The sequence below is a fragment of the Homalodisca vitripennis genome, chromosome 5, assembly GCF_021130785.1.
Source record: "Homalodisca vitripennis isolate AUS2020 chromosome 5, UT_GWSS_2.1, whole genome shotgun sequence".
NCBI classification, from domain to species: Eukaryota; Metazoa; Arthropoda; class Insecta; order Hemiptera; family Cicadellidae; genus Homalodisca; species Homalodisca vitripennis.
Genome location: NC_060211.1, coordinates 74,585,314 through 74,610,368, shown reverse-complemented (window position 1 = coordinate 74,610,368; position 25,055 = coordinate 74,585,314). Strand labels below are relative to the sequence as shown.

At 30.8% G+C, this 25,055-nt stretch overlaps 1 protein-coding gene across 1 annotated transcript; it reads left to right on the top strand.

Annotated features, from left to right (window-relative positions):
* Positions 1 to 6,162: 6,162 nt before the first annotated feature.
* On the top strand, positions 6,163 to 23,735 carry LOC124362379 (aspartic proteinase A2-like). Its single transcript, XM_046816818.1, has 9 exons — positions 6,163 to 6,260; positions 11,051 to 11,180; positions 11,935 to 12,061; positions 13,345 to 13,463; positions 14,917 to 15,113; positions 16,544 to 16,687; positions 18,616 to 18,757; positions 21,875 to 21,967; positions 23,424 to 23,735. The coding sequence occupies exons 1-9, from the start codon at positions 6,196 to 6,198 to the stop codon at positions 23,574 to 23,576; spliced, it is 1,170 nt and encodes a 389-aa protein (XP_046672774.1). The 5' UTR covers positions 6,163 to 6,195; the 3' UTR covers positions 23,577 to 23,735.
* The last annotated feature ends 1,320 nt before the right edge of the window (positions 23,736 to 25,055 follow it).

The following is a 25,055-nucleotide window of genomic DNA, read 5'->3' as shown; positions in this document are numbered from 1 at the left end:
ACTCAAAACAAGTTTCCCCCTTTTTTTTTTAAATGGATAAAAAGTATTACTTTGGGGGAAAAAACCCCATGGAAATGTTTGTGAAAATTTTTTTTACGGGTTTTTTTTCTTTTTTGGGAAAAAAAATCCAAGTTTTTGGGGGGGGGACAAGTTTCGTAGGTAAAAAAATTTTTTTTTGGGTTTTTTTTTATTTTTTACATTAAAAGGGATTCCACTTTGGGGGGGGTGTTCAGGGGCAATGCATCCTCAAAAAGGGCCCCCTTTGACTGGAAAAAAAAAGCTGTTCAGGTCAATAAAAAAAAATTTTGGGAAAAAAACCCAATTTTTTTGTACAAGCCCCTTTCGGGGGAGCTGGGGCTGTTTTTAGTTACCCGGGGGCTATTTACTCGAAACTTCTCATCTATATAATTATAGGGAGTTTCATACGAGAGCAAGGACGTACCACTCATGATATTAGAGGCAGGGGTTAAATTAAGAATTAGAAAACACAAGACTGTAGGGGTTTTTACACCTTGGTATTTTTTTTAAAAAAAATTTTCCCTGTAATTCTGGAGAGGGTCATGTGCCGGGGAAAAAGGGTTTAAAGCTCGGTTTTAAACGTCAATTAACCCCTTTTTTCAAAATTTTTTATTTAGTGGGGGGGGGGAAAAATTTTTTTAGCTAGCAGGAAAAATTTTGGGTTTTTTTTATATATCTGGGCCCCCAAAATATTGGGGTTGCGTTGAAAAAAGGGGAATATGTGCAATTTTAAAAAATTTAAAATGTGTTTGATGGGTTTTGGGTGAATAAGTTGGGGAATCTTTTTTTTTTTGAGGGGAAGCATTGGGGAAATTTTTAAAAGTATATGTTGTCATATCGTAAAGAACTTTTTTTTTTTTTTTTTCAAATCATTTTTTTTGTTTTTATTATTTTGTTTTTCATGTAATAATTTTAAAAAAATTTTCGCCGAAATTGTAAAAAAAAAAAATTGAAAAAACTGCCAAAACCTTATAAACACATTTTAATATAAAAAAAAAAAAAAAAAGATGTTTAGGGAAAACACCTTTTTTTTTTTTTTATGGCTGGGGTGGGGGGGGGGGGGGGTGGGGGGGGGGGGGGGTGGGGGGGGGGGGGGGTGGGGGGGGGGGGGGGTGGGGGGGGGGGGGGGTGGGGGGGGGGGGGGATAAGTTAAATGTAACTAATATATAACAAAACATAGTATGACAATTACATGACATACAGAAAATAAAGATTTTTTTATTATGTTTAATGTCAAAAATAACATATAAAACTTAACACAATACAAATGAAATGAATAGAAAAAATAAATATGAATTTTAATTATAACAATGTATTTCAATGATTAACTTTAAATTATATATTTTACTGACGACTCTTACGAGAAATACTAATGAATACATACCATTTATTATTATTATTTTATCTGTTCTCATGATGAAAAAATCTTTTAGTATTGTGATGATGGGTTATGTATTAAAATACCCCTATTCCACACTGAATTTATTTTCCAGGATTCTAGAGCCTATTTTTATTTTTTAAGTACATAACCTAGTTGCTTCTTAAGATCGATTAAAGAATTTATTCTAAGAAATAAAATCGGTTATCATAATTTTAGTGGGGGTCAAAATGTGAAGGTATCAAAAAGCTAAAAATATGAAACGAAAGAAAAATTTGTTCTCAATTCACATTTCTCTTGGCTTTACACTTAAAACCAACCTTCAGACATAAAAATAAATATAAAATCAGAGTCAGCTAACCATGCACAGACCCTGAAATTATCAACTTTGCCTATTTATATTAAAGTAGTGTGACGATGATATACCTATTATTTATAGGTGTCTCACAGTCGGTTTTATGTGTAACGAGCTAGGAAAAAATATTAATCTTCACAATTTTTATGTTTTTATCCCTTTTGATACCCTACCAATGTGCCCTCGAAATTAAAACTGCTGACGATCGGTTTCTTTCTTAGATAAAGTTTTTTATCGGTTTCAAGAAAAAGCAGGTTGCGTGCTTATTCGATCTAAATTGGTTCTCTGCTCCTCGAGTATTAGTGTATTCTGTCGATTTATAACGTCAATTACCTTTTTTTCTTAGTAATACATATTTTATTTAACTGATATTAATGATTGTTCCTCTTATTGTTTGAAGCTATGTGTTTTGGAAGGAGGTGATTGTTGAATCAGGCGAATCCGAGCCATAATTATCACTTGAGTGCTAGTTTGAGCAATCAAATTTCACGTAACTCCATTTCAACAACATTATCGTAACAATTCCAAATGTTAAATTCAGCGTTTAAAATTACTCCAAAAAATAATATTTAAGATATATAATGATAATAAGAGTAGTAATAAATTCAGATAATTATATAAAGATTTCAGAAACGAAACAATTAAATACTGAGCTTATAAGAGCCTACGTTAAATGTTTAACATCAACAGACAGGTTAGGTTATGAATGTCGTATGAACATCTTGTATCAAAGTACCTTACTTTTGGCGATGACATTGATCAAAGTGTTGTGTCGGCGGCTTATGGACTGATTATTGCCTTATGCTCTGTCAGTAGACTATGGCCCCAGAAAGATTACGCACCATCGCCAACCCAAGCACTGCCACACGCGCTTTTTCGCACCCGTTCATTAATTGTGCTTCCAATGTTTATTTACCTGTTTTGTCATTTTTATTAAAGTTAGTTCATTGTATTGAATTTTTAATCTTTATACTAATGTAAATAAAAAGAGTACAAACACAATTTTATTTACTTTTAAAATAAAAAAAGCTAATATTGAAATTAAATGTATACATTTTTATTAAACTCGTTGTTCCGATAAGTATAACATTTAAGCCATGTTTGGATTCGATTTATTTAGTTTTACAGGGAGATAACATGGTATCAATTTTATTACAGCTTGCAGGTAGTAGGGGTTACTGCTCGCCAGACAGCGTATTGTATTAATTCTTATTGTGTAACTTATAGGTTGGAACAAATATTTATCATGTGGGCCTGAAATAATTGAACAAGTTCCACTAGAAGTGAAACACTTTATGGTTCAAACATAAACATAACTTTTCTTTTACTGTAACAACTTGTACTTAAGCATAACATTGCTACGTTGGGAAGGGTTCATTCCTTCCTCTTAGTTCAGCGTCTGCAATCTGATGCTGTCACAGAGTTGATTCCTGGATCTTCCTGGAGTCTTGTTTGTCTGAAGAGATCCAAGAAAATCCGGTAGCAAAAAAGCAAAAATTAACTCGTTACGTCGTTTTAACATCACAGACACCTGACTACAAAATATAGTGAGTATATGTCGAGAGATAATCTCATCGTCTCCTGGAGTCATTCTCTCATTCAATTGTGTACCTGAGCCTACTACGAAAGGGAAGTAATTAAGTGAACTGTTATGTAGAATTATAACAATAAAACTGATTTAATTTTATATGCTATGGTTTGAAGAAAGTAGACGGATAAAAATAAAAATTGTAAGGGATTTAAATATTTACTCTCAATAATTTGTCTATATTACTTATATTTAAAATCCATCAATAAATAACCTTGCAGAGCTAAAGAAAACGTTACTTTTTTGTTCATTTTAGAATGTACTGTTGGAGCAGCGTAATATTTTGACCGACTTGTACGAATCTTGTTGCATACATTAATACTGTGTCAGCCTGCACATGTTCGGCCAGATGTTGTATAATCTATGTTCCAGTCATATGTCGGTTTACTAGCACTTTGTTAGAGGCTTACTAAATACACAGCCTACGTATTGAACAAACGTGTTCTGACAGTTAATGAATTGACACTGTTAACATAAATAACATCCGAACAGAACGTATTAATCGTGTAATATTGTAATGCAGTAACGCCCTATTACTTTAAATGTCACAGAAACCGCGATCTAGTGGAATTACGGTCCTTAGTAATCTTTAATGAATATTTCTTATAGTATTACTAAACTTAAATAAGTTAAACTTTCGTCAAAAACAACCTTAACCATTGGGTTTTTGCAGTATAAAATCCTATACCGTACAAAATTCTACTTGCTGATATATCAATTTTAAATTTTAGTAAAATAAAGTTTTGAAGTGTCATCTGAGTCATACTAATGGATTTTCAAGCACCACATATAAGATTTATCAGTTAAAAACTCTCTTGTCTACTTCAATTAGATTATAAATTAAAGTTTTACGAATTGACTTTGATTAGAACATTCTGTATTGTGAAATTCGTATTTATTTTACAAGTTTTGTACAAATTAAATATATGTCTGCAAAAAAGTACAAAGTAAAATGTGTCTATGCTCAAATTATTTTTAATTATTAAATATATTAATAGCAGCTCATATGGATACACAGACTGAGGTTTTATTACACAAACTCTTAGTAAATATTCCATTGGAATCCCCATTGCTTTAACATTATGCATAGTTGTACATTTTCCAAAATTTCCTTTAAAAAAGGGAAAACTATTTTACTATCAATGCCCTATATAACGTGATTGGAAGTTCTTGAGATATTAAGATTTTTAGGCCATTCTTCCATTTAGACATTTGTTTTAAGTAATAATATTAGTTGTTTTTAAAGCTAATGCTACACACAGACTGTAAACAAATTTATTTTTTTGTAATATAATTTTATTTTGTTATTATAGATTGCTTAATAATAAAAGAGTTTTTTGTGGCAAAGTTTGTAGAAGTATATATAAAATTTAGTCATGTGTCGCATAACATACTTTATAGGTTAACTTTATAGGTTTTATGAACATTAAATGTCCTAAATTGGAACTATTAAAAAAATTAGAAATGTACTGAAAAGTGACAACTGTAACATATTTTTAGAAAGAGTACTGCGGTGGTAACCTTATATAGAAATTTTGATTGGCTAAAAATTTTAACGACGTGATAGTAAACATCTGTGAAACCGTACCACTTTGACATTTTGGACCACCCTGCATACTAGAAGCGATATAAAATTAAAACGATTTTCCTAAGTGAACAGTGAGTAGATACCTGTAAATTAAGGCATGGTTCGACCTACGTTTACGTTTGAAACTCTATAAAACATGCCTCATACGCCTCCCCCCCCCTCTCAGTGGCATATTAGGATATTTTCGGGTGTTTTTCCGGAATTCTTTGTAGTTAAAATATGTTTTTATAAGAAGGTAACCTACCTCGGCTTAGCCGCTATACATCGCGGATGAGTGGTCCGCCTCACCCTGTATACCTACATTTAAATACGTCCATTTTCAAAATTTATCTACCTAGCTTGTTTTGTCTTGGAATGTTAAAATCAAGAATATCCTTAGTCTGAAAACTCGAATTTAATAGTTCTCTCTCACGATTAATCGAAAGGAATCTCAATATTATACATAGAAAAGTAGTGTCCATACTTCTAAAACTTATTATTCTTATTATATACTTGTTGTATATACAAAAAAAACTTTGCTTAATCATTAAATTCGAACATACATACATCTGATTCTTCCGTTCGTACTAATATTTATACTGCATTTATTATTTTTAAGAATTTATTTCGCCTTATCTGAAAAATCTGTACGCTACGTATATAAAGAAATCAAATCATTGTAGGAGTTACGACCAACGGTCAGCCAAATCTGAACTTACTATATAGATAGGAGACACATTGTGAAATTGTTAAAGCATAGAATAATATCCTTGTATCCTTAGTCTGTCCTCTTGCGCCACTGGCGTGTGTAATGATAGTACACAGAAATAGGACTTGAATGTGTGCTGTCTCTAAAATCAGAAGGAAAATACGATGCCTAATACTGTGTGGCACATGGCTCTCCCAAATATTTTCAATATTTTCTTAAATGGTTCAAATCTATTCTGGTATATATTTTCCCTATCCTGTTTAAACCATTAAATGTAATTCTAAACCATTGCATTAAAACAATATTATTCGCTTTAAGAACGATTACCAATGTAAATATAAGAAACTTTTGTTCGTATAGTCAATAAATAAAAAACTTTTCCAGTTTAAAATTAAATTTTTGCAACATCCACGCACTTATATCGTAATATCTTCCCAGAATTTTCCTTAACTAAAAATCAATTAAGCTAACTTCTTATCTGAAATGAGTAAAGGCCTCGCCTCCCTTGTCTAAGAGTTTGATAACGTTTCACAATATAAGCCGATAATACGTCTGCAAATCTCGCACTCTCCTTATCAATATGTATTACTTAGCCTTAGGCATTAGTCTGTTGTATCTTATGGGACTAGTCACATCTAGTGCCGGGTAAGTAAATATTATTGTTGAATAGATCAATGTCCTTAAAATAGTTTCAATCAACGATTTAAAAACTGTACATTTCTAGCGAATGTTAACAGTGTTATGTATACATGAAACATATAAGACATAAATGTAAGGAAATGTAACTTTAAGGTTTTGTATGGTCACATATTCAGCAATGAAAACCCGATACTTGGGCAAAACAATGTTATATTTTAAAAACTAAATAATAAATACAAAGTAAACACATTTAACTATTAATTCTTGAAGATAATTTTGTAATAAACCATATTATGTTGTTTGGACTTATACTCATTTGCGTATTTTAAATTTCTACATTCTAATACAAATGATTAGGATATTATATTTATTTAATACTAGCAGTTACCCGCGACTTTACACAAAATTTCCTGAAAAAGGAGTTTTAAGAATACTATTTAAAACTGAATATATTATTATAAAGTTCCAGTTTAAGCATTCTGAATCACTAAAATGATTCCAAGATTTTTATCTACTCCAGATGTAAGCTGTGTTTTTGGGGGGGTCCTCATGTGGAGAGTAAAAAATTTGTATAAGTACCGGAAATAATTCGAATTTCTCTATAATATTTCATTTTAAACGATTTCAGTAATATTTAAACAGTGTTCGGCAATGTTCAGCGTAGAGTAATCTTAAAGTCGAAAGTTTATAGCTTTTCAGTTAACACACTCATGATGTAAGGAATAATAATAGGGCTTTATTTTATTTTGGAACAAAAGTTGATTTTACGGTGATGCTCTGATCAAAAATATATACATGGTCACAGGTCAAATAAGCCTACTTCAGTCCAAGAATGTATACTTACGGTCATTATAGTTAACTCATGTTGTAGTATTTTATTTTGTTGCCCTATTAGAGCGTTTAAAATAACTACTTCAGGCAAAAAACAACCAAGACGTGCTTAATAACAGGCGTTAAATCTGCAACAAGAATTAGATAGTTTTGTCTTTCATATCTGCACTACACTAATGATCATTCACTGTACACTTAATACTTGCTACAAGTTTCTTATTGCCTTTATCATTACCTTAAAAACCTTTTAAATTTTATTCCCATTCAGTATGCTTTCCTATTACACTCACGTAAATTACACGTTGTTTATTATCTCTTGTTCAAGATATTAAAATTTACACGCCAAGCACAATTTGAATTCTAAATAATATTTCCTTAGGAAACAAATGATCTTAACTCCTAAAATCAATCCTGCAACGTAAATTAAAGATGTATTTCAGCAGCTCTCCACTGAGAGATTCCGAAGTGCCAATCTATCGATTCAGTTTTAGAACTAGAAGACCTTGTCACTATATTATTAAGTTTCTGCAATTTTATATCGGCCAGGAATTTCAAAATGTAATGTCCACCATATTGAAATGAGGTATTATTTTTGTATCTTTTTATAATATTCCATTGTAAATTACAACATTCATACCAAAATATTTTTAATCTTTTGGTGTGGCAGATTGTAAATTACGGCTTTATTTAAAACACACATAGATGCTGGTAGATGAATAACTTCATTTTTTACAAACATATACGTATATGAATGTCTTTGTCTGTACATTTACAAAAATTTATTTATCGATTTTTATCAACACGTATATACAATCTTATCTCGTAATTACATACATTATGTATTGTATTTACATGTGTGTGTGTGTGTGTGTGTGTGTGTGTGTGTTGTGTGTGTGTGTGTGTGTGTGTGTGTGTGTGTGTGTGTGTGTGTGTGTGTGTGTGTGTGTGTGTGTGATTACGAAAAAATCTGTATATTCAAAAATCACAAGTCAAAGGATTCTAACTACTCAAACTATAAGTATTTTACATGTCATAAATGTTGTTCTAAGATGAGGTTGAAATGTGACGACGTAAACAAAAACCATGGGCAGAATCGATGCGTCAATAGAAAGCACGTCGATTAGTAGTTTTAAATTAAATTACAATATGCTTAGAAATAAGCTCTGATAAACTGATTGGTTGAAGTGTTAATTTATACATGAAATGATGTTAATTTATGTTAAATACGATAGTCCAGATATTATCATTAAGTATTGAATCATATAATACTTCTACCGTACTTTGTAAATAAGTAAAGCAAAATCTATCAACAGCTTTAATTAATGGGAATTTATTAAATGAATTAAAAATAAGAAGAAACTTATATCAATTATGCAAAAATGTCCCTACGACTTGACATTTAAACATTAACAAAACATTTACAGATATACAGAGAAGTTATATTAATTTAACTAAACGAACTTATTACAGTACAAAATTAAATAACTCCATTGGTGACTATGCTCAGAACTGAAAAATTATAAACAACCTGAGTGGGTCGAGAAACCATATTACTGAAGACAGATTTGAGTTTGATAGCGGAGAAATTGTGTTCCAAGCATGGCAAGTAGCGGAGACGATTAATTTTTATCTTATCGCGACCCAAGGTCAAACCCACCTGTCCACTCACACACCTAATTTTTGTAACAAGGAATTTTTACCTAGACGACTTAAACTAAATACCTTTTTTCCAGTATTCAAGAAATAATTGTCATTTTCTGCTTTGCATTCTTGGTGGAAGTCAGTAGGTTTTAATGGAAAAGACATGTTTATACTTCCACATTAAATTTATTCAAAAAACGCTTTCGCCGGTAAGGCATCATCAGTATTATGATGCCTTAATATGATGCCAATATCAAACTGATGATGCGTTAAACCGGCGAAAGCGCTTTTTGAATAAATTTAATGTGGAAGTATAAAAAGATTTCCTTTTTTCCGTTAAAAAAATAATTGTCATGTAAATCCCCCCATAAGCTTGTTACGAACTGTTTATAAAATAATTGATCAAATTATGAATCTTCCACTAATAATATTTTATGATAGAAAGATTTTTTTCCCTTTCAGTTTGTTTCTATGAAAGGAAAATTAACCAAAGAAACTATATTCGCAATATCTGAAAAAAGCCCATTGTATTTTAGATAAGAATGAACAATAATCATGTTTTTTTATTGTTCTTAAAAAATATCTTGATTTTTGTAGACCACAACTCTTTATTTAAAAAATTATAACTCGCAAAATAAGAGTTAACGCCCTTAATTGGCTTCGAAGAACAATAACATCTAACAGTTCAAGATTTCTACTTAGTTTATTAACTTCGTTAAGGTTGGTGTACCTCAAGGTTGGATGACCTCCTCAATTCTACTTTTAATTTAAATAAAAGGCCTGTTAAAATTGGGTTTTAACTGTCAAATATGTGCGTTTCCTGATAAAATTGCGATATTTTATTCATTCACATATACTGGTAAGGCCTGTCAGAAGACTTATATACTTTAAAAGATTGATGTTTTGAAAAAAAATAAAAGTTAATGCCATTAAGACTAAATTTTTAAATTTATGTTATCTACCTTTATATTTTCCTTCTGACATTGTATACCATGTGTATAATTGTATTCAAAATCACTTAAAGTGTTAAACTGTAGAAAATTTACAATATTTTAAAATACCTGGGAGTTGTATTGGACGAACGGTTGAGTAACTGTAACTTTGAGTACTAAAACTAAAGCAATAATAAGGATATTTGACCATTTTAGAAATGTATGCTGAATTAAATTAATTATAAAATCTCTTTATTTTGCCCTTGTACAATCGAGACTTAAGTACGTAGCACAATATTGGGTAGTTGCTAACAAGACTAATATTTTGAAAATGAGTAAAATCCAAAATCACCTTATAAGAATAATTACTTGTACAAAATCAGAGATTGTTCTTTTTCCATTATACTGCATATTAAAAATTTCCTCCAATTGAACACCTTTTTACATATACAATTTTTAAATCATGTTACGTTTAAAGTGGTAATACTGGAACTACAAATATGTTGCATAATACATGAAGTGGATCAAATAGAACATTTAAATAACCAAAAGGACTTTTAAACATTTCCTCCAATGCATTGTATCTGAGTATTTTAAACAATTGAGTCACTATGGCAAAGGGTCTAGAAAACTAAATAAGGGTTTTTAACGAAAAGACTAGCTATTCACTTAAGAAGTAAATTTTTATGAATATTTTCTTATAATACTTATAATACAGTTTAAATACTGTACACTTGACAACAGTATCCTTCTGGTTATTTTTTAATGAAATGTTATTTGATTCCTAATATAAAATTGACTGTAGAAGTATTCATATATTAAATTATGAATATTTAAGATAAACCACAAACTCATATTTAGAATTTAAGCTGCTATTTTCTAAGTAATCCTAACGCCATAGAGAGTGATAATATTTCAACGGTTATAAGCTGTATTATTAAATTTATTTATAATCTGCTTTTGTTAAGTGGAATATTTTGTTGTTAACCTGTAGTTGTTATTTTATAAATTTTATATATGCCACAAATATTTGTAAATGCGGTCATTTATTTCCGAATTCAATATTATGTTTATACGTGTTAAATCACAGAATGGAAATAAATCATTATTTAAATCATTGACTGAGTCCCTTCATTCTAAAATTTTAACTCTTTAGTTCAAGGATAACCTTATTAGCACTGCCCTTTACTTAAATCATTTATTTTATGTTAATTATATTAACTTAAACTCCCAAAAATTCGTATTGTCGTGTATTTTCTTCTTTCTAGTGATTAAACGTTTACATATCTTTTCAGTTAAATTTCTAAAGTAAATAGTATGTTGTATTAATTATTGTTATGTATATGAAACGTTTCGAACTAAATTTAAATTTAATTGCCTTTCTAATTCCAGTGATCCGACAATGGTGCATCTTGGACTGAGGAGATACAATAGAATTCATCGAAATTCCATCGAAAATTACACTGGCCATGTACGAAGTATCAAGGGCACCGCAGATATTGCACTTAGAGATGTTCAGGATGTAAGTATTAATTGTACTAATCTTGACTTAGTACAGCAAGCGTTCCTGCAGTAAAACTGTACTATTTATTTGTAAAACACCCGTACTTCAAGAACATTTCACTAGTACAGAATAAAGCATCATAGTTTAAAGCAGTTTTTGTACCGAAATTATTCTGCATATTGGTCAAAATACTATTAAGACTTAAACCTCTTGTAAGTTCTTACATCACACATTACATAGGTAATTGTGTCTATTACATAACGGGAAGGGAAGTTTCAAATAATGAAAGGCGAATTCCAGTAGTTGCTCTAGTGCCGTAAAGAGGTTTTACATAACGTATTGGTTATACTATTTCACCTGCACCAATTTAAAGATGTATTATAGGAACTAGTGACTACAATTTACATATTCATATGTACATAAGTACATGGTTTGTATATTGATGAATACGAGAATATAGATCAAACAATGTTGTTTCATACTATCTTCAAAAGACCCTCATGAATTGATACGATATAATAAAAACACCGTATCATCATATCGAAACCTTACTCAAACCATTGACATTAATCATCTGATTAAGTAATTAGGTATAACCAACAACCCCCATTAACACACTAGTATTATCATAATGTTCACTATGTTACTTTCAAAATAGGGGGGTTTAAAATGTGTTGTTATATAAATTAATTGAACCACATATAAGTGAACAGGTACAATTTAGTAATGTTAACTATTCCTTCATATTTCAATGATTATAATATTTCTTCAGCTGTACTACTACGGGACAATGGATGTAGGCACTCCTCCGCAGACGATCCGAGTGCTGTTCGATACTGGGTCTTCAGACTTGTGGGTTCCATCCAACAAGATATGTAGCAATGATACTAATTACTGCAGTAAGTGAACAGGTACAATTTAGTAATGTTAACTATTCCTTCATATTTCAATGATTATAATATTTCTTCAGCTGTACTACTACGGGACAATGGATGTAGGCACTCCTCCGCAGACGATCCGAGTGCTGTTTCGACACTGGGTCTTCAGACTTGTGGGTTCCATCCAACAAGATATGCAGCAATGATACTAATTACTGCAGTAAGTGTCAATAAATATTTGCCATGTAAGGAAAAAACTCAAGAACAGTTTTATAACAGAAAAAAGATAAAAATTATTGATATCAAAACACGAATTAAAGCTATTTTATTTCAGTTTGAAATTATTAGGTGAAGGTTCTATAGACCAAAGAGTATAATTCGTCACTATTTACCAGTTCAAATCAAATTGTACCTACGGTATCACCATCAAGATCCACTAATATACGTTCTAGACCGCCCAGAATGTTAAAACTGGTTTTAAATACAAAGAAGTTTCAAATCTGGTTGGTTTATACCCATATTTAGAACACACATATGATAAAACAAAAGTAATTACCCGCTCATATTTTCTGGAAAATCCAATTGGTATTATATAAAAAAAAACCAAAACACCAACATCAAATTCCATGAAATTGCAGTAAATTGATACTGTTGGTCAATTTAATGGTAGTTTGTGTGTATGGAACACCTTAACTTAACCTTAAATCTAAGTTAAAAGTTTTGCAGTCCTTAAACATGAGAGAGAGAGCCTTTAACTGTCCTCTTCTTGATAATAAATATTATAAGCCCTTCTCGTCCCTATTTAGGTAAATATGTACTAGGTTTATATAGTAGTGAACTAGGGTTCACCCAAAACATACTTGATTTTTCAAAGGAATTTATTTTTTATTTATTTATATATTTTTCAATACTTTTAATAGATTCCATATCAAGAAGATTTAGAAATCAACTTTTAATACACTATAATGAGTTATTTTATCATAGTATCAAATATTTAAAAAATGTTTTTCTATCAGGATCTCAAACATGATTATATTGATAAAAGAATTCACTTTCATACCTTATGTAACCAATATATATATTGGTTACATAAGGTATGAAAGTGAATTCTTATCAAATATATCTAATTTAGGAATATATATATTTCCGTAGCATTCTTAGTACCATGTACGAGTTAATAGCAAATAATGATTAAACCAGATAAAATTCATCTCGTACTGGATGTGCTATAATTAGAAATAATACTTTTAGCTATGCTACAAATTCTCAGTGCTTCATTAATATGTGCATTTCTATTTTTAAAGGTAACCACAACACCTACACACACAACAAGAGTTCTACGTACAAGACTAGCGGGAAAAAGTTCCATGTGAAATATGGCAGTGGTGAAGTGTATGGTTTCGTCTCCCAAGATAACATAGCGGTTAGTAATCCTTGATAAGGAACCGGTTTTTACACAATATCATAATTAATTAAAGATATAGAATATGAAGGCATCAGATTTGCCTCTTTCCACAAGTTGTATAATATGATTATTTATGAATTATCACCGTTTATCATTTCCACCTTTTATAGTCCACAAGCCGAGAACCAATTTATATTGTTGTGCACGAATCTGGTTTTCTTGATATCGGTAGAGACATTTCGCACAAGAAAAACTCGATTTTCAGTCACGCTACTGACTTTTGTAGAGATTGAAATGAGTAAGTAACTAGAGTTAAAATATTAAATGATAATGTTTTAGTTTAAAATCCTTAAAACAAGCCATCAGTTATATAAATAAACGTCAAACCAGTGTCAGCTAACAATTTACACACCATTAAAATGGCGATTTTCAGCTCCTCTACCTGGTTGCCTGACATTATTATAACTATTATTTATATATCTGACCCAATTTATAAATATAAATCCAGTAAAATGTAATTATAAACCAAAAATAACACGGCTAACGTTAAATTTCTTTTTCATGGAAATTTTTCTTTTTTATTGAAATAAAATCAGATTATGTGCTTAATCAATGCAAATTGACTCTCGGCTCATCGAATTAAATAGTTGTAGGTCAAAATACAAAATTTACAACCGTATATAATGTCAAGACGAAATTGAAGAAGGGTACACGTAATAATATATTAATTAGATAAAAAAGGCTCCTTTGCCAGGCTAAACCACACTTACGCTTTATTTTTGCTTATTGCTTGTTTACCTCTTTATAAAAAACATCTCTAATAAGTTGATATTAGAAAAGACCAAATCCCTCGCTGGCAACCAAAAGATATTTTGTCACGTAGCCTACTCCAACAAAGATACAGTTGACAAAAAAACTAGCAACTCCGATAATAAATTTAACGTCTGAAAAGTTAAAAAGCTTGTCCGAGGATTGGAATGCTTGGAAAATTCCCTCTGGCTCGGAGTGCTCTTACTCACTATCGTGGGAAACTTTTCCTGTTCAAAGTAGCATAAGGAAGTACTAGTGGATATTTCAAAATTCCATGAATGATTATTTATTAGAGAGTCTTAATTTCACCGTTTCATTGTATTATTGGTGGATTCTAATTCTCTAGTGAGGAGTAGTTTCATTTATTTCTTTTCCGAAAAAATAAACTATTAAAATAAATAACTATTAAAATAAACAGGCATGCATCTTTATATCAAAACCTCCGGTGGCATATTTTAATGCTCAGTTACGAAATCATTTACTAGAGTCTGAAACTGATTCACACATGATACTGAGTTGACATCATAGAGATTATGGTCACAACACGGTGGATACGACTTTAGCTATCTGATTGTTCTCTAGCACAGAATTCGATAAATTAATGTGCTCTTGATTTGCAGTCTGGTAGCTTATTAATAAAATCACCATCATAATTTTTCAGGTAGCCAATCTTCAGGTTCAAGATCAAACTTTTGGTGAGGCGACGTTCATCGATACTCAAACTGCTGATTCACAGTTCGATGGCATTTTCGGGCTCGCCTACCCTGCTATTTCCGAAATGCAGACTAACCCTCCTTTTGTGAACATGATCAAACAGGGAGTCGTTAATGAACCCGTCTTCGCATTCTATCTCAATAAGTATGCAGTTATAATATAATTTAGAAAAAATGTTTAAATATTTTACTAGAGTTAGGATACTATAGTATTGTACAGTAAAGTAAGAAAAGATAAGGTTGTTTTCCATTCATACTAGTTATGTAAAATGTTTTTTTTATGAATCAAGCTGAAGATATGGTTTGAGATAATACGAGACTACTATAGAGCTTGTAACCAAATAGATATCCGGCGAATTAATCACAGTGCGTCACAGGATAAGAAGTTGAGGAAACCTCTCATTGCACTTGAAATACCTTTAAGCTAATTCCAGAGTGACTTAATATTCCAGATGTAAAAATAGTGAATAGGTATCGCCTCCTGTCGAGACCCCATGTTGTATCCACCATGATAGAAGTGATAGTGAACACTATCTCTGTTTGTCATATCACCTTGGGGGAAAGGGAGTCTAACTGTTTTAACCTCTCCAGTCAAAGCAAAGTAGATAGGACGCAGTACTCTCTCAGATTTGGGGGTTTTAAAAACGTTTAACATTGTATTACCTAACTAATATTGCATTTTCAATTTTTTAAAACAACTAGGATTAAAATTATGTTTGTAATCTTTCATTCGATATATTTAATGTCTATATATATAAAAGGCAAAGCCCTTACTCACTTACTTATTTATTACTAATTTTCAAATTTCCCTATATGTCAGAAAGTTAATTTTTCACAATTACATGTTATTACTAAATTAAGAGTATGCAGTAAAGCATTTTTATAAAGTCCAAACATCGATTGGAGTTGCAACCACTATTATGTTCTTCAACTTTTTGTTTTCCTAGAAATATTAAATTTGATACACACGTGTATTATGCTCTCAACAGACTATCACTACTTGAAATGCCTTAGATTTGAGGTAGATTGCAATGGCCGTATGTAGTAGCTTTTTAACATAAGCAGATATTTAAGACCAACATATGAAAATTCTTTCTTGTTAAGGAAAGGTACCTCTAAAGCACCAAGAATACTTTAGACCCAAATTATATTACAATGGCTGGAAGGTGACACTTTTTGGTTGAAGAAGACTTTTATGAACTATACATGTTTATATTTTACTTTCATGGCAACAATTCAAACGCTAACATATAGATCATGGTAGAGGTAGACAATAAAGTGCTCGTATAGACATATTTCATAGACCAGTTTCTTAATAAAGACTTCCGTTGGAATTTAATGGGGTGACCTTTGAAACCTCAATTGTAAGTTTAAGACATTTGAGGTTTTATAATACACATGTGCAACACTTCTATAATACTCATATAAAACGAATGCTTATTTAAATGTTTATCTTCGGTAAGAAGCTGGTTTACTGTTAAATAGTTAAACTGGTAATTACTAAAAGTGTAACGTCTCTACAAATTATTATTTTTGTGTTAATTATTAAATTAGTGTTTTCAAACTCTGTTTCAGAGCAAGTGACTCGTCATCGGGTGACTCGTCATCTGGTGAAGGTGCTGAGTTGGTCCTTGGAGGTGTGGATCCTAACCACTATACCGGAGACTTCACGTACACTCCTGTAATCGAGCAAACATACTGGAAGATACAAATCGATGGGTAAGAACTCAACTCTATAAAAAGATAAAATAATAAAATTTATATACAATGAATGATACTTGTTTATTTACCGTTCAGTAAATTTTAGTGAACATAAGTATAATGATCCAGTGAGATAAGATCAAGATTAGTCGCAAGCCAGGCTTCGGGTTAGCGTATGAGGTTCCAAGTTAGCCCAACAACATCCTGGCCCAGAGAGACCAATTTTAACCCTTTTCTGTGCCGACGTAGAGGTAGAGTTTTACATCAAATCTTAAATCTCTAAGTGACCTAGTTCAACCATTATCTTGAAGACAGGCAAACAGAAATCGAAAACGTCATCAACAAATGATGTGAGAGACTTACTAAAAGCTGATTCAATAAAATATTTCCTTGTTTTCAATGTAATCAATTATAGTTATAGACCTTAACACCAGTAAAGATAAAAACCTCTTACCAGATTAGATCTGTAAAAACCAAAAGAATAGCCAAAGAATTATCCTTATTATTGTTCATTCACGTTGTAGATTACAATCCTCTTTAAGTTATAGAAATAAAAGACTTATATTCTGGGTATAACCGTATCTTGAGGGAGACACATTAAGACGTTGCATGGTGTCCATAATTTTTTAACATTGAATTCTTATTATTCTTATTATTTCAGTTACATACACATATAAATATATTTGTCTTCTCTATTTTGCCTGTTCACAAAATGTTTTCAAGAAAAGTCTTCTTCAACTTAAACGTGGTTATGAACATAACCTTTTAATTTACACTAACTAGTATTATGTCTCTATTATATGCTCTATTGGTTCTGTTGCTCATGAAGATTAAATATTATTTATATCTATTTCTATGTTGGACGATCTTTCTTTCGAAGGTTTCGAGTACCCGACTTTGACCGTAGTTAACCATGCCTCATGTTCAGAAACCTGCTAATAATGTACGTTATTAACGTTTTCCTTAACATAATATTAACGAATAATATCTAGATCCAAAAGGATATTGAATGTGACAACTATTTTCCTCCAATGTATTTTCACAAAAGATAACTAAATCATGAAAGGTTAAGAACAGCTGGAGAAGCTTATCATAGTACCTAGCAAAGTATTGAAATGGAAAACCAAGAAAAAATTATCAATAGAAAGTAGTAATTTTAGTTGTGGTTATTATTCTTAGTTTTTATCTTTTATTTTGTTAAATCTAAGGAATAACAATGCGTTTAGAAAATTATGACAAAATTGCTTTGTTTCCCACTAACGGCTTATAATTTTCATTACACACTACGACCAGTATGTATTTTATTATTTTGAAGTATTACAAACATCATCAAAAATACATGCACAGTTATTTACATTTATGAAAATTTAGTTGTATTCCTATACGCTATTCGTAGCTTAAAAATATTATATCGACAATTTAGTGTTAAGATTTATTTAACTAGGTAACTAAAATCTTTGTTATTTATTAGTCATAATTTGGAAATATTGGGAAGCCTATAGACTATAATAGATTAATGTAATGGTATTTTCCCTGGAGTAAACTTTGTATATTTATAAACAATCTCATTCAGTTTGTAAAATAGTTCGACCTAATTTACATTTATTTCATAATAGTTTGATTGGTTTTATACTATTACTGTATGCTTCATTACTTTGTCACATACAATTTTTAAATACAGTTGTTAAAAACGTAATCCACATACAATACTTCATCATTTTTCTTAGGCTTGTATTGCAAATAGATATTTATTTTACTTTATATTTTAGCAAGGATTTTTTCGAGTTGTATATTTATTCCTTTAATTGTGATTTGTAATTATTTTTTCTATAAAATCTAGACATTTAATAATTGTTTAACGTAGAAGCAGAATTAGTTAGACATTACTTTTAAACTCTTGCAGTTGATAAGATTATGTTGTATATAATAGCTGTTTTACATTATAGCATTACGTTGGGATCTAACGAGATCTGCTCTACCTATCCCGCCATCCCAGACTCCGGGACCAGTCTGTTGTATGGGCCTTCAGAGTTTACCGATCAGATCAACCAGGCTATAGGCGGTGAAGAGAGTGACGGAACTTATATCGTAAGTGTCTCTTACAAAATTTGAAAAACTCCAACAACTAATACTATTTAAAAACTTGCCTCAAACTGCTAGTATCTAAAGCGTTTGACTTCATGATGAACCTCTAGGATTTCTGAAAGATGCTGGATCTAAGGTAGTGTGTCTGTGACAGGAGTGAATGTATACAATGTAAGTTTTTTTTGTGTATGTGTACTTTGATTTGTATAGGTTTATGATTTGTCTATTAAAATACTATTTTAAATTGTCAAAAACCTATAAAAATTAACAATTTATTATTATTACTCTTTAGTTTTTAACAAACTCGGAAAGAATATTTATTATGCAAGGTAGGAGTATATTATGTGTTGCGTAATAGACTTCTCTGTGGTTGCATGCACCAATTCATGTACGTATTTCACTAGACTAGTATGTAACACGTTGAAATTTCATATCAGAGTATTCAGTTTGGTTTAAAATTTATTTATTCCACTATTTTCTCGTTGCCATGATGGTTACCTATAAGACCACAATATAAATTTTTGCTAATGATCAGATAAATCACATAGAGTAACATGCACAATCAACAAACTGATTCCTCGAGATCTAGTGCGGACAGACGCACAGAAACAAAATTTGTCCAGGCCTTAGAGTTGTGGACTTCACACGTTGCTCACACTCGTAAAATAACATTGAAACGTTTTGGTTATCTCAATACTGTTAGTTTTTCTTGCGATTTAACACGTTACATTTCTATTGATATCTTTTCTAATAGAAATATCACATATTAACTTGATAAAAAGATAATTAAATTATATTGTATCTTTGATTGAACAGCCGAATACTTCAACTCTGCCGTGTCTAAAATTTCTTCGATCTTAAAAACCATGTCCTGTAAATAATTGTTCAAAATTCCACTACAACAGTAAAATCTTTTTTTACTTAAAAAAACAAAACAAAATTTTCTTTTGTACCTGTTTAGGTCCACTCTGTCTATGATAATATATATATATATATATATATTTATTTATTTATATTTATATATAGTATATAAAAATATATATGCCTCTTATATACAGTGTCTCAAAAACATATGCACTGTTTGACGCTAGACAATTGAATATCTGTTCGTTTTTTTTGAAATAAGATTTTCCGTTACGTGATTCCACTTATTTATTCATGATCTCTTGTTTTACTACATTAAAAATGGAGTTTGGAATGCAATTACCCGAAAGTGTAAACATTTTCAAACATGCGATATATTTAAAGTTCAAGGGACACAGAATAACATCAACAAGGAGTGCTTTGGGCAAAAACAATCTTTGAATACAATGAATACGTCGCTTTGGTGATTCAGACTTTCACACAACCCCCAAGTAAATATATTATACAATATTTAAATTACGAATATTTAAAAACAATATGTTGACAGAAGTTTAAAAATTAATACTAACGATCAAATTTAAATTCTATGATGTCTACAAGACTCAGTGAAGATCTAGACATGCGGTTGTTACGGTTTCAAGTAAAATAATTCATAATTTAAGTAACTTTTAATGTATTTATTTAGCGCACCTAAGCAATAAAGAGTTAAAATATAATATTAATTAGTCAATTGATAGATGTTGCTTAATTTACTGCGTTAAGGCAAATCCAAACGTAATTTTAAAACACTCGATTTACCAGCAAGATGCTGTAAGATTTTCAAGAGGTGCAGCTATTGAAACAATATCATACTGATTAAATTTAAAATTTAACACAATGTGTTTCAGTAATTTATGTAACTCTCATTTAGTTTCAATAAGCTTAAACTTAATTTATGTAGATTTTTGACCAGATGATATGGTTCCATAAAACAGATATGATCACTAATACATCATCACAAATACATTCATAGGTGCATTAATTTAAAAAATTCTGTTGAGACCCGAAGCTTTATACATACTCTCAGGAGGTATGGAATGTGGAAAACTTGTTTATTCCATTATCCACCATGACCTTCGCTACGTCTTTTGTCATCCCGAAACCGATAAAATTGAGTTGTGTACTATACTTTTTACAAAGCAAGTTTTCAACCTTGTTACTAATGTTTCTTTTGGATAACGTGGATAAATGTGTAGATCTAGACGGGATTCATACGGGATATTCAATAAACCTCAATCTTAATTATTGCATTCTTGAAAGATTACCTAATGACATATAGCCCAAATTATATTGGCCATTATAATGGTACATGATGAAATTAATATTTTAAATCTTTTTATATATTGCCATTGCGGTTAGATTTACTTTAAGATCTCTTGAAATCTAAGTGAGTATGTTCTGCTTGAAATGTCTTACATAGAATGGAAAGATAGCATAGGTAAGTTCAAATTGCATAACTTGAAAGAAAATTTACACTAAAACCAAAGTAACTACTCATAACGTACCTACGGTTGGAGAAATTTATTCAATAATGCGAATGTTAAGTTGGCCCTGTTTACCTTTTTCTTATTATCTTAGTCATGTTCGTCTGAAGAAAAAAAATAATTTGGCAATGAGGAAGGTATATACATACTACACAAAATATAATGCTATCTATTTTAAGTAATATTCTCATTGTCTCATCATATGTGCATTTGATACGTGTTAGACACAATCCAAAAGCACGGTTGGGCAACCGAGTTTTTGCACATGGTGGTAGGGGTTGATTCTATCTTTGGATCTCTTCAGAAGAACATTCCAGAAATCAAGCTGTGACATCGACAGATTTCAGACGCTGTACTAAGTGTAGTGTGAACTGGAACAAACTTAACATTTACATTAACTACTCAATACTCATTTTAAGGCTACTAAGAAATAGTTGGTCACTAAAATTATACAGTGCATCATTGGTTCAACTTATAGTTTATATTCAAGTACAAAAGAATCTATATCCTACGAATGTACATAAACAAAAATTTTTAAAAACTTAACTAAGAAAGCAGTAATGTAGCGGTAAAGATTCAATAATAGATTCCGTAAATATTCCATAGGTTTTTTTTTAATAGAGTAGGTATATTTAAATGGAGCCTATCTTGTTTGATAATTTTACTTAATATTCTTGCTTATATAATATATAAACACTGAGTCAATATACCATAAATGCTTTATGTTACCCAGGTGGACTGCACAACAATAGACAGCTTGCCAGATGTTACGATCTACATTAGTGGAAAGCCTTTCGTACTTCACCCTCAGGACTACATTATCTCGGTACTACACCCCCTTTGTTATCATAATTATACTTTAATTTAATTTTAATTTTTTTCTTTATGATTAAATAATGGTTTTGTGTCACTTACATGGTAGTGCAACAATTCGGAATTTCCTAACCTGTCGCATAACGTGAATAAATACCATAATAATAAAGGGAGAAAAGTATACATAACAAAGCAATATATTTATTTATTTATAATCACTTTAATTATTTGGCGAAAATAAATAATAAGGTTTTGTCTTTTTAAAGAACTTATTACTTAGACGTATTCTGCTTGTTGTAGTGTTACAAGTACTAACTATATTAACTATACATATTGTGTGAATGTTTTTTTAATGATTCAACATTATGTTTCCCTTAGACTAATTTATCTCAATGTGCATTTAAAACATGTTAACGTATGTATAAAGTGTGAGTGTTTTAAACAGAGTAACTTCGTTAAATTTTTATTATATGCAATTGCCTAATTAAAGTTATAATTCCATTGGTACTCAAACATGGATCTTGGAATTCGAATGAGTATCAATAACTAACTTAATTTCAGTGAATATTGATAGTACAAAAGTGATTTTATCAGCCAATAGTTGATTATTTATACAAGTCTTTAATCTATAGATATAGTAGTAAAGTAAATATTCAAAAACAAATTTTTCAACCCAAAATTATAGAAAGTAGAAATAAGCAAACAATTCTAACGTGTCAATTCTTTTTGTCAATCGTACGAAAAACACATGTGTACATCCCCTGATAAACAAAAGAGAACTTGTGTCAGCTTACTGAATGATAAGCTTCGACGATGCTTAGCTAAATTCCAATGATAGGACATGCACAATTATAGAACTCATTCTTTTCTATGTAGAAATAAAGTTTCATGGAACATTTCAAATATAGAAATAAAACTACTCTCGAGACATTTACACGTGATACATTTACATTTGTGGTCATCAAAACTTGTTGCACCACCAAGTCATCAAAATAACAAGTTGAATGTGTTGGGATAGTTAGGCTTCATGTGTTAATATGTAATACATAAAATTTTCTCATTTTATATATATATATATATATATATATATATGTAATACATTGATTTTTGTTTGCTTAACAATTTATTTATTCTGCTATTTCATCGTTGCCATCATGGTTACACACAAATGTACAAATACTCTCTAACACTTAGCCAAATCATATGAAGTGACATGGAACATCATCGAACTAAGCGTCCCTCAAATACAATTAAAGCTCAGTTCGTTTTGGAGATACCGAGTGTAAAGACTGACAGACAGTTAGATTTGAAAGTTTCAGTTTGATGGGCAGAAAAAGGCTTAAAAGGAGATCGTCCTCTCTTTAAAAATTATCGAGTATGCATGTAAACAATATGCATAAACTAATATTCTCTAGCGAGAGAAATTAATTCAAATATGATTTCAATAATTAGGATGGATTGTTTTTCAGATGCCAACAGAAAGTGGAGAAGATGTCTGTGTGAGCACATTTATTGGCTCCGACAACCTCTCATTCTTTATTCTGGGAGATGTGTTTATGCGCAAGTACTACACGGTGTTCGACATGGGGAACAACCAGGTTGGGTTTGCCCTTGCTCAGTAGACAAGAACCGTCCACAACTGTGTGGCTCAGATGGTCGAGGATTAACAATGGATTGCGTCCCAGTACTTGAATTTGCATCTACATTATTATGATATATTATATATAAGTTAAAGAATGTAGTCGGATGGATTAAAGTAAAATAAATACACTTTAAAGTCACCTTTTGAGTCTTTACCCCTTGGATATTAAATATTTACTGTGATACTATTCTTTATACAAAAATTAGTATGGAATATACTTTTAATAAATCATAATGTAAATGATCTGATTACTTTGTGCTAAGCATGAAATATTGACTAATGCTAAGTGCTATAAAATTTGGCATCTTAATCTAAGCAAACCCATTCACTAATGAGTGTACCAAACACGTCGTGCAGTTACACAGAGAGATATATAGCCTTTTTAAATTTGGATTAAATTAAAATGGAGAACTATTTTAAATCAAGAATAATGTTTTAGCTCCTGGGTTGAAATAATCAGTATTTAAATGTCTTCACGTACCCTACGCGTTTTTTACATCGATGTTGTAACATCGTAACGCGTAATTGCAACATTTATTTTGGATCGCTGGTTAATATTTGTATTTTAATACTATATAATTTAACTCGATCAGTAAAAAAAACTGATTAATTTAATAGCATATAGCATAATTTAACCGAAGTTATCGTGAGCCTACAGCTTCATTTACTGGACGAAAATATCAAAATGTCAGTTTGTTTAATATACGATAGCTTTCCAACAGCTTCACAAAGTATAATCATATGCGGTTTAATGCGGTGTCTACAAATAAAATGCATTTACAGTTAATATCGTATTTTTATTAATTGTAAAAGAGTATATGGCTCTTAGGTGGATCATATTTAAAAACATATCGTTACGTATACTACGCATTGAAAATTATTTTTCACATTAAAAGCCTGACTAGATAAAGCAAAAAAAACCACTATCTCCGATCCTAGACAGAGAAATTCTGCAGGATATTTTGTATTTAAACTAAAGTTTTGGTCTTAGCTAAACTTTAGGCTAATATAGTTTTTCGTTCAATTCCAATTTAATCTCTCCGTAGCCTAAAACTAACCTCTACATCCTTACAAACTTCAATACCATCTACAGCGCTCTATTCCTGTACACGAAAAACAATTATCATTGTGTAACAACACAATTTTTTTTTAACAACACAACATTAATAGTCGGCGACTGCAGGACTGTTAATGCGTGAATACCTTAGGTATAAAATATCAATAAACCATTTTCACATTCATTAAAATCCAACTACATGAATCAAACCACCAGTGCCAGTTCAAAAGCTACAAAGGCATTTTATTTTTAGCACAAGGGGAATAAAATCCTCTACTGTCCTAAAATTAATACTTTCTAATCCCGGATCTCCTCGGTTGAATCATGATTTACGAAATAACAAACCACTTGAGAACAGTGAGATTATGATATCTTCTTCTGATGGGCTGACAAGTCTTGCTA

Bases quoted from the DNA above. Each gene is read 5' to 3' on its own strand.
- LOC124362379 (XM_046816818.1), top strand. From the start codon at position 6,196: ATGTATTACTTAGCCTTAGGCATTAGTCTGTTGTATCTTATGGGACTA. The intron at 12,062-13,344 runs GTAAGTGAACAG...CTATTTTTAAAG, and splicing joins CAATGATACTAATTACTGCA to GTAACCACAACACCTACACA. The intron at 15,114-16,543 runs GTATGCAGTTAT...ACTCTGTTTCAG, and splicing joins TTCGCATTCTATCTCAATAA to AGCAAGTGACTCGTCATCGG.